This window comes from Sparus aurata, chromosome 3 (assembly GCF_900880675.1).
Source record: "Sparus aurata chromosome 3, fSpaAur1.1, whole genome shotgun sequence".
Taxonomy (NCBI): domain Eukaryota; kingdom Metazoa; phylum Chordata; class Actinopteri; order Spariformes; family Sparidae; genus Sparus; species Sparus aurata.
The window spans coordinates 12,825,274-12,836,292 of NC_044189.1; the positions used below are offsets into that span (position 1 = coordinate 12,825,274).

Genomic DNA, 11,019 nt, shown 5'->3' on the forward strand with positions numbered 1-11,019 from the left:
TGAAAACATTTTCTTGGTTATTATTAATTCCTACTTCCTTTGCAAGAAGAGGTCTGCAAAAATGTGAATAGAAAATTCAAAAACATTTTAAAAAGGTTTCAGATTGTAGATAGAAAGTATATAGAAAATACAAAATGTTGTTCTGAGACCTGCCCTTTCCACTTTTCTACTATGTTTACTGCTACGATCAGTGATGGAGGCTGGCCGGCTTGCTAATCAGCACAAATCTCCTCTTTAAATGTTTTGAAGAAGTAAAGGGTTAGAAAAAGTGCTGAATCAAAACGTTGTAGAAATGCTGCTTTTCGAGAAAGCTGCATGAATTAAAAAACGTAGCAGGAAATCATCTTACTACAAAGTCAAAATGACATTCTGTCAGATTGCATAAATCATTCATTTAGTTATCAAGCACGGTCATCGCGATCGAGGTCAACTCTCAGTCAAACTCTGTACCGAGTCTCCGAATAAAGACTGTCAGCAGACGTGTGTCAGAGTCGGAGTCAGAAGAGAAATGTGAGGGCAGAGAAAATGAGAGAGCCTTTCAGTGCAGTTATTCCTCTCCTCATAAACCGAGCAGACAGCAGGCATTTCCTGTAGTTCTGAAAGAGAGGGACACACACACACACACACACACAAATCAAAGCCGCTCTCCGGCTCTTATGGCAATAAGTAGCTCTCTCTCGTCCTTATAAGGAGTGTATAATTTTAACGGCTATTTAAGTCAGACTTCATATCGTAAGAATAACATCTATATATTTTGGTAGCGTTATTACACACCAGACTAAGAGCAGCTTAGAGAGAGCTGTTGTACAAGAACTCCCGTGATTCTTTGTGGCTTTGTAACAAACTAGTGTGTCTTCTCATTGATTGATTGATTGATTGATTCCTTTAATAATCGCTCTGACTCTACTGTGATTCAGACAACATTTTGATATATTCTCTGAGGAATGTTTACTCTGCTTAACCTTCATTTGTGTACCTTTTTGTGATACAATATATTTTTTAAATGTTTCCTTTTCTTGTGTTTTTAATACATTTAGTCAAGTCTTACCTGTTGTTTTCTCTAAAACCAATCTGTTTTTCAAACCCAAACAACATTTTTGTATCTTAATAATGATCCAAACCAACGAGAAAGTAACTAAATCATGGTTCCATTTTATGCCATATAAAGTTACATTTGTGTATCCCTCATCCTCTCTCGTTCTCTCTCCCCGTGTCCACGCACAGCCGTCAGCCCATGGTGGTGTAGGAGGCAGTTACCCTCCTACTGATACTTGGAATCAACACAGACCTGAACACACCGCACTATGGAGCCCAAACATGGAGGTAAACACACCCACATACACATAAAAAACATACCTGAACACAGTATGAGGATGACATGTATATAATATAACTCAATAGTCGACCAAGTTTTCCCTTGTCGCGGGTCTCAACTCTTCATTTTGATTAAACATAGCAGGGGACAGCAGACTGAAGTACTCTGTGCAGGCTGAATAACAATAGCTGCAGTCAGGACAATGTTACAAATTGCAACTTTAACTTCACTGTCATTTTTATTAGTTATTTAAAATCATCACAAAGTCCAATCGGTCCATGTCAGCAAGAATTGGCTGTGATCATGTTTCTGTCCTGATACGGTTTCCACCTTTATTTTTTTTTTTTTTTGCAAAAGTCAAAATAAGTATTTTGAATATTTAGTATGACTCATTGTTTTTTAATAAAAAAAAATGTTTTCTACAGGAAAGTGGCCATGCTATGATGGAGGAGAGGCTGATGATGCAGCAACAACAGATGGAGGACGACCAGCGGTGGCTGGAGCAGGAGGAGAGCTTCATGGTAAAACACAAGTTATTTACAAGAGACTGTTATCAGTTCTCTTAGTGATTTAGAAAAAAATGAAATTTAACTTAAATTGCCTGACTAATTTTTCTGTGTGTGTGTTATTTACTATAACAATGCTAAGGTATTTAAAAGTTAAATCTATTATATGGAGTTGCATTAAAAACCAAACAACAAACCTAAAGGCATGGACAAAAATAGCAAACAATAACTCACACAAAATACAAACAAAGCAAACCAAAGACACTAGTAATCTAAACCACTGGATGCTATAGAAGTATCATAAACCATAGTTGCTATGGCTAACAGGAAGAAACAACCAAACAAACATTTAGATGGACAGATAAAATATTAAGACAGCATTTTTTCCACTTCATAAAACATCTTTATGTGTCTTGTTTTTGCCAGAGGAGCTGCAGGATATCTCTCTCAGATCTTTAAACCAGCTCAGTTGTGCTTGATTTATCTCATCAGACATTGAAATGTCCCCCAAAAAGAGCCAAATCGCTACTTTAGCAAAACAAGTCTGTTTTTCTTCTCTCTTCGGGTCTCTTTCCCTGATAGGCTGAGCCAGGTGTAAGAAGGAAATTAAGGGAAAATGACAGAGATTTATGTATCCGTGTTGATATTGATATATTGAGTGTGCTTGCCATATTTGAAAGGCTCATTTACTGCCTCACAGAAGAGGAAATCTCTCAGGACAGACTGAGTTTCTAATCTTATTTGTTATTTGGTAACCCTGGGATGGAGTTTTCTTTCTTCTCTGGCTTGAGTGTTCACTTACCTTCACAAACATTTTACCAAGACTGTGCCTTAAGACTGGGCACACAAAGTAGCACTCATCTCTAAATGGTTCACTAAATCCCCAGCAGTTTTATTGCCCTGACCCCGGTCCCTCATGGAAATGTACAAGTCTGAGGAAGCTTCCTTTACAGGGATGAATAAAATATCGTTCTATTTGATGACTTTTTCCCTCAGTAGAAAGACAGCCACATTCTTGACACTTGATACATCGCAGAGGGACAAATTTGCAACTACTGCCCAGGGACTTTTTTTCCATTAGAAAACCACAATCAGTTCATACAAACAAAAACGTCAGTATGGTGAGTTCATCTGTTCTAATCTGATAATGTCGCAGTTTAGTAGCTGAAAACAGAGCAAAATACGACTATCAGCTAGGAAACTTATTTAACCACGGAGACAAGTTGATAGAGGATTATTATGTAAGGCAGTGTGGTTTACGAACTCTGTGTAGCTGCAGCCGACTGCGTCATCACTCGTTGGAAGGAATTTCTGTTGAGTAAGGCCTCTATCACTGTATTGTGCGCTGAGGACACAAGTATGGAGTATCATAACATCCTCAACTCCTTATCTGAGAGACCCTATATTGCTTAAATGCATCTGTAAGGGGCTAATGGCATAGAAACAGCTCTTTCATAACTTTAAAAAATATAATGTGTAAGAATTCTGCATTGAAATATCTTAAAAACAACTACACCTTTGTGATTACATTTTGTTGAGTTGTCTTCTTACATCGCTACCCAGAGAAATCCACGTTTATTTAAGGTAACGGTATATTTAGTCAAGTTACTTCAAATATGAGCGCTAAGTTGAGGACTAAAACAGTACTGAATCTTAGTTTTTTATACTTGTGGGTCTTAAAAGAGAAAAATCAGGAGAATCCAGGTAAATAGTATTTGTTTTTTTTGTTGACCGCTCCCCTTCATTATGTCTGGCACAGTAGCGTGAAAGGATAATGAGCTCTCAGAGAAATTATGTCACGCCAAATGCATCATATAAAGTTCATTTTGGACAATATGAAAGGTGCATTTTTTATAAACTACTCTACCATAGTTGGAGTTGTTAAATTTAGCATTACTTCTACAGGCTGCAATATAAAATACTGATTATGACACAGTAATGCATCATTTATAGTGATATAAGCAACACAAGGATATAATACTGTGAGATGGCCAATCTGCTACTTAGTGAGTACTTTTGATACTTACAAAAGTATTCATTGCATTTGTACATTTTGCTGTTACTACCAGAGCTACTACTTAAATTACATTATTAATACAGGACTTCCTCTATCATGTAGTTTTTTTTTACTTTACTTTTTATACTTTAACCCAGGTAGAAGATCTCAGTACTTCTACGTCTAGAGAGACTGCAGAAGTAAGTTGTATCGATGAAATATGAAAGTAAACCTTGTTACAAACTAATACAAAAGAATGGAGGCAGAAAGTGATGAGAGAGAAGGCCTGAAAAGAAGGAGATGGAAGTTTTTGAGGAGGAACAAGAGTGCAGGACAGAAGGAGGGAGAAAGGAAGTGGGATTGGCAAGAGCCGTGGAGAGGGTGGAACGAACAAGGAATCAGAGACAGAGAGCGAGGGAAACAGGGAGGGAAACAGAGAGAGAGAAACAGAGGGAGATGCAGAGAGATGGAAAAAGTGGGAGGGAGAAACTGACTTGAGGGAGAGAAACGGAGAGGAGAGTGAGGCGTTTTGGATCTTTTCTCTCCAGGATTTTGTCTCTGTGGCTCAGTGGAGCTTTTCCTCCTCTGGAAAAAACTTTCTTCCTCTGTCTAACTCTTCCTCCCCCTTCATTCTTCTCTGACTCAGTTTTTCTGTCTTCCTCTGCTCATTTCTCTCAGCCTCTGCACCACCTTCCACGTTCTTAGTTTCTGCTCTCTCTGTCCATCTCTTTATCAGTCTTTCTCCATGTCTTAATTCCTTTGTCCTCGCTCCCGTCTCTCTGTCTCATACTTTCTGTCCCTGTCTCCGCCCTTCTTTCGATGGCCTCCTCTCTCTGCTTTCCTCCTCCCGTCTTCATCGGCCTCTTTTCTCCCAGGATGCATCTCTTCAAGGCGTGCTTCACCACCAAAACGGTACTGAAACAGGCGGAGAGAGGGAGTCGAGCTTTAGTGGTTCAAATTTAGACAGGGTTTTGGAGGGGTTGCTGTTTTCTGTAGAATTACAAACTTTGTTGTCATCACGTTAACTGTTTGCGCAGAATTATGCTTATCTGCTGCTCTTCAGCCTCACTTATTTGATGATGATGATGATGGTGATGACATTCACTTTTTGAGACAGTGTAGATGGAAAAATGGAAATCTACTGCTTGGTTGTATTGGTGGAGCCGAAAGTCTGCATAAAATGTTGTGATTGGTTTGAAAAAAAAACCTATTTTAGTTGCTTTGCACAGGCTTTATTCTGAAACCTGCAGGTGTCAAATGTTGTTTTTCTTTGTGAGTGTCCCGTGCTTTTTTTAAAATTGAGTGTTTTATGAAACTTTGGTCACAATGTGTTGCTTATTTTGTTTTACTTATTTTATCACTAAATTCCTGCACCTGCTGATCACAAAACTTCCTGGAACAGCTTGGATATAATCTCACAGTAATGGGACTGCTCCAAAACACATGCCAAGTTATGTTTCTTATATATATATTAAACATATATATCCATTAATTTAGTCTTTTTGTCTCTTTCCTTCAGAAAACAGAGTCCAGAAACAGCAGAGGAAGCATCGACAGAGAGGACGGCACACTACAAGCCCCGGTCAGTCACTGTGTTTGTGTGTTTGTTGATGCTTAACATAAGATGTTTGTGATAAAGAACTGGGGAGGAGGAAAAATATGGCAGATTGTAGCAAAGAGGAGAAAGATGAAGAATGAGAGTGCAAGAGGGAGGCAGGGGGAAAGTATTTAGTCTGACAGACAGACAGACAGATGGAGAGAGAGAGAGAGAGAGTGAGGCAATCCAGAGGCTGCAAAAAGAGAGAAAGTATTTCTGTCTGTGTGCCAGGGAGGGTACAGCCTACACACCAACCACATGACCACAGAGGGCTCATGGGAACTTCAAACCCAGAGGCACTGCACAGTCCCATCTGACTGTACATGCGGGCTATAATGTCCTAAAGCTAAGGCATATTCTCAGCATTAACTTTATCTTCTCCACACTGTGTCGGCCATAAATGTAGCCGAGAAGTCACATTTCTGGTGGGAAGGTTGAACTCAATAACATCGAACATACCCTCTTTGTCCTCTTATTCAAAGAGTTTGCCACTTCTTTGTGATTAAGAGGACTGAAAGTCGTCTATTGTTAACTTGATGTGTGTGTACTTTTGTCTCTGCACAGGGAGGAAGCCAACATATCTACCAGCCTATAGGGAAACCAGGTGAGAGAGCCAGATACTGATATACTTAAGAAAGAGAAGTAATATTATACATTGTAGAAAATACATGTAAATAGAACATTTTAATTAAGTGCAGAAGTATTCTCAGCAAAATGTACAAAATGTGGCAAAGGTTAAACTGCTCAATGTAAAGAATTACCCTTTTAAGAGTTATAACATAATTTACTCTATCTGCTATAATATTGGAGTATTGAAATTAGCTCGTAGATGTTGTAGTTACTACACAGTTGGATAGTAAAATCTCAATTTTATAAGCTGATCTCACGTTTTCTATGATAAATCATAACCAGTATAGATGTAAAAGTACCTTAAAATTGCACAATGATACTGGCATTGCTTAGCATGCTAAGATACAACGTACTAATGACAGGCTAACATGCTACATATGATACTATGACGCTCCTCTGTTTTCAGAACATGTGGCTCCTCCCAAGAAACCTCCCCGCCCTGGAGCTCCTGGTCACCTAAGCAACTTGGCCAGTCTTGGCCCTGTGGACAGTTACAACGAGGGGGTCAAGGTACATACATATACGAGTACATATACTGTATATATCACACATTCATGCACAAAACATCAGGGCTATAAACAATGATTCTCCAGTTAAAACTGCAAAAAAAATCAGATGTAGCTGATTATATATTATTGTTCACATCGCTGTGCTCTTGTTTGGCCTCTTTCATGAATGGAAGTCAGGCTGTTCTGCATTTTATTGTATTTCTCTCGCACGCTTTGTTTGGACACACCCCACTCTGTTTAACTTCAACAGTTTGGCATTGATGGGTTGCATGCTGTGCTGCCTGTGGTTGGCTTTGGACTAATGTGCTGTCCCTCTTCTCTCCCCCTTTTACTCCTTTCTCCCCCTCTGCCATTAACACCCATGTATTCATTCATTCTCTTTGTTTCCCTTTAACATCCCGCCATCTTGTTACTTTGTCGTGCATTTCTGACCTGTTGTTCTGCATCCATCTATCCATCAATCAATCTTTCAAACCCCTTCCCCTCCCTTCACGACCTGCACACCTCAATTATCTTCCCTGTCAAACCCCAATCAACCCAACCACACCTCCCTCAACCTCCCCATAGCCGTGGAGGGTAAGCTGATCTTTGTGTGTCTGTCGTCACTGTAGAATTAGTTAGCTAATAGATGCCATTACTATCATGTGCAGTGGAGCTTTCTGGAGCTCTCTGAATTGTAGTTATTTTTCTTTATCAGAGACAGAACAGGCATCACTGTTGGCTTGTCAAAAACAAAACGGTTTAGCATTTATGGCAAGATAAATCAATCAAATACTGTGTACAGAGTGTTGTAAAAAAAAATATCTCTGGTAAAGAAAAATATATGTAAAAAAAGAGATCAATAGATGATCACTGTGTGTCTGTCATTGCATCTGTAGATGTTACATTTAATGAAATTTAGAGGGATATCCACACAAATTTCGAGCTTTAACATTACACAGAAACTTGAGTGTGTTGTCTATTGCTTTTATGGATTTACAAACAAATATGTAATGCTATTCCTCATAAAGAGGTGGCCGACACATCACTTCAACCATGCCTCAATTATGTCCCCACATCATTTAAATACGGTTTGTGGACATGCAGTAAGGGGATTTCTTTTAGCAGTGGGGGGGCTAGAAAAAACAAAAACAAATCATAAACACACAGCAGGAGTACAGAGCTCCACTGTAACTTCTCAGAGAAACCTTTTGAAATTTTACCAAATTACTAGATTTTTACATTAGTATCAAAACTATTGCTTGATACAGGTTGAACTTTGAGTCCTTCACTAGACAGCTAACCCCGTCTGTCCTCCAGTCACACTGTACTAACACAGCCCTACACACTCCACTGTCATAGTGAAAAAGTCAGACGAGTGTGTACAAATGCATGTAGACAGAAAAAACAAAGTGTGTGTCTGTGAGAGAAAGTGTGTCTGTGTTTGAGAGAGTTAGAGAGGGTAAGTGTGTAACTCTAGCCAGATACTGCCACCCAGTGTTGTGTGTGTCTAACTACAGTCACATACATGTGGTAGGAGAAAGAGCTTTGAAATTGATCTTGTATAAAATCACTAAAAGATATTAACTTCTTACATTCCATAAAAAATTGATAAAGTTTGTGTTTTTGGTGTCTCATCATAACTCGTTTTACTTTTCCTTGACCAGCTGCAGCCTCAGGAGATCAGCCCCCCGCCCACCGCCAACTTGGACCGTTCAAACGACAAAGTGTACGAGAATGTGACCGGATTGGTTAAAGCTGTGATTGAGATGTCCAATAGGATTCAGCCTGCAGCCCCAGAGGAATATGTCCCCATGGTCAAGGTGGGATCAGTATTTAGTCTCAGAATAAGAATAAATTATTGTGATCTCCACTGTCATTTTAGCTTTGGTGAATTAGTTAAAGATCCGTCATCATCAATAGTGTTTTTTTTAAAAGCAAAAACATGCGTGTGTCTTTCGGCAGGAGGTTGGTTTGGCGCTGAGGACCCTGCTGGCGACAGTGGATGAGACGCTTCCTGTGCTACCAGCCAGCACACACAGAGAGGTAAACACGCACACAAAATTAAATGCAGTAAAGTTTCTCAAGGACCCTCAGAGTAACCAGTATCAGTGGCAGTATCTCTGGTCTGTAAATTATCTATTGTGACTCCCCAAACTTCAAGATTTCTTTTTTTGTGTGTCATGTCAACATTTTGTTTCTGTCGCCACAGATTGAGATGGCCCAGAAGTTGCTGAATTCAGATCTGGCTGAGTTGATATCGAAGATGAAACTGGCTCAACAGTACGTCATGACAAGGTAGGGAGAAAATGCCCTGCGCATGCCTCGCTCATTATGATGATTTATAACGTAACTACGGTGACGTTAATAGTTGTCTATGCTCTGTGCAGTTTACAAAAGGACTACAAGAAACACATGCTAATGGCAGCTCACGCCCTCGCAGTCGACGCCAAGAACCTGCTGGATGTCATCGACCAATCACGGCTCAAGATGATCAGGATTTAATCAAGTCAGAGGGGGCGGGGCCAGGAGTTAAAGTGCCGTAGCTCCTAGCCAGTCACAAAGAGAATGAACATTTGGATGGATTTCAAGTGACGGATGGACAGATTAAAAAATTAAAAGAAAAAAATCAACTGATGGACAGCAGACGTGACTGAAACAATCAGCTCCCTCTTCGCCCTCCAGCATTCATTTCCTTATTTTCTCTCTGGCGACGGTCATGTTCTGGGCAATATTGTGTTTTGTACTTTTGTCGCATTATTTGCTTTTGTATCCAGAGAAAACTCTTCTTCTCCCTCGTCACGTACCCTCGAAGTATCCGTGACTTCTTTATAATCCTTAAGGTGAATCAAACAAAGGTTTAAGAGGCTCGTTGAAGGACTGCAGACATATATTTGTGAATGGAAGCGCCAGAATCTACCACAGAAACACAACCAGAACTCTCCACACACAGGACGTAACAACTGGAACTGAAGAGCCAGGATGAGGAGGATCATGAAGATGCGTTGTTGTTTAAACATGCTTTTATATCATTATTATTATTATTATTACAATTTCCAGCCTTGACTCTTACAGTACGTCTCAGTTTCTCAGTCTTCCTCTTGCAGCTTGTACGGACAAAAATTATTGATTTTACAGCTCATCATAAGTGTCATATTTTTAGCTCTTTTTCTTCTTCTTCTCTCTAGATCTCTCTTTATCTCAGGCATCAAAAAATGGCATGAAAAATGAAATATGATAGCTGAATTTTTGAAGAACAAACTAAACGTCACAGGCCACTTTTTTAAGTTAACTTACATAGTGAATATACAAAGAAGCTATATTTTTAACACGTTTGCGAGGCATGAATTGTTAGTGAATAAGGGAGAGGGATGAACGGGAGGGGGGAGTGAAGGGAGAGAGGGGTGAGTGGTGGCGGGAGGGTGTTTTTTTGAGTCGCAGTGGAGGTGCTGAACCTGTGCCAAATGACCTGCAATTGACTGAAAAAGAACATTTCGCTCAAAAATGCTCTGATTTAAAGAACATGTTTTGCCAGCTACTCACCTGAAATTTCTGCATTATTTCAATTGTACTTTACACTGTTCATCTGCATCATAATTTCCTCTCAATCAGTCCTCCTGTTTTTCCTTCCCTGCCTTTCTACCTCCCTCACTGGAGTTATTTATTCCCTCTCTTTTCTCCTCCTTCAGCCCCGTCACCCCCACACTTCTCCTCTCTCTCCCTGCGTCACCACCCCTCCCCTCAGCTTCCTCTCCTCCCTCTCTGATTCTCTCTCCATTCCACTGTTCCCTCTCCCCCTGAGGTGAGCAGTATTCTCAGGAAGGAGTCACATGTACAGTTGCTAAACCAAGCAAATAAAACACTGTTATCATTTAAACAAAGCATTCGCGAGTCTGCTTCTTTCTGTGTGTTTCTAGCTAATCTTACCCTCTCTTTTTCAGCAAGATATCCTCTCGGGATGTGTGTATTTTATGTGTATTACACTTCATGTGGTTGGATAGGAGACAAATGATTTCTTTATTTGTAATACATAGCACTGTTGGACTGTAAAACATTAAGTTTATTATTTAAAACCAGTACACGTTATTTGAATTGACATAACTTAGGATGCCAATGTATTAATTAAATAAAACACAGTATCTTATTGACACATTTTATGGTAGAAGTGAATACCTGATTTCGAAACCGTAGCCCTGTTTAAAAAAATCTTGAATAGGTCTTTTCTGGTGACTGAATATGTTTGTGTTCAGAAACATAACTGGCTTCTATTTGGTGGCAGGCCGCTAACCTAAAACACAGACGTAAGTGTACTATAAAGGATGCTGCTATCACAGATCATAAGTGGGCTGTCAAATGTGGGTTAATGTTACACAGCTGAAACAAGGTACTCTGTCAAGAGTTTCTTAAGAGTTTTCTGTTTCACATTTGACATTTTGTCACCTGTTTTTGAGCCATCAATGCTTATAAACTACTCAAAATTAGTTAGA

At 39.6% G+C, this 11,019-nt stretch overlaps 2 protein-coding genes across 17 annotated transcripts in view; one reads left to right on the top strand and one right to left on the bottom strand.

Annotated features, from left to right (window-relative positions):
* Positions 1-10,416, top strand: part of ptk2aa (protein tyrosine kinase 2aa) — a 61,903-nt gene extending 51,487 nt beyond the window's left edge. For 6 of the 15 annotated variants that reach the window (XM_030411890.1, XM_030411889.1, XM_030411881.1 and 3 more), the window contains 11 exons: positions 1,225-1,323; positions 1,741-1,836; positions 3,976-4,017; positions 5,337-5,399; positions 5,979-6,018; positions 6,451-6,554; positions 7,121-7,129; positions 8,200-8,355; positions 8,498-8,578; positions 8,745-8,830; positions 8,923-10,416. In XM_030411890.1, coding sequence (XP_030267750.1) covers positions 1,225-1,323; positions 1,741-1,836; positions 3,976-4,017; positions 5,337-5,399; positions 5,979-6,018; positions 6,451-6,554; positions 7,121-7,129; positions 8,200-8,355; positions 8,498-8,578; positions 8,745-8,830; positions 8,923-9,037 — 891 coding nt within the window. In that variant the 3' untranslated portion in view covers positions 9,038-10,416. The remainder of the gene's footprint in view (positions 1-1,224; positions 1,324-1,740; positions 1,837-3,975; positions 4,018-5,336; positions 5,400-5,978; positions 6,019-6,450; positions 6,555-7,120; positions 7,130-8,199; positions 8,356-8,497; positions 8,579-8,744; positions 8,831-8,922) is intronic. The other 9 variants (XM_030411891.1, XM_030411887.1, XM_030411894.1 and 6 more) reach the window with 3 other exon arrangements.
* The window catches only part of LOC115578758 (uncharacterized), an 18,230-nt gene continuing 10,957 nt past the window's right edge, over positions 3,747-11,019 (bottom strand). For both annotated transcript variants that reach the window (XM_030411901.1, XM_030411898.1), the window contains exon 2: positions 3,747-4,732. In XM_030411901.1, the coding sequence (XP_030267761.1) occupies positions 4,716-4,732 (17 nt within the window). In that variant the 3' untranslated portion in view covers positions 3,747-4,715. The remainder of the gene's footprint in view (positions 4,733-11,019) is intronic.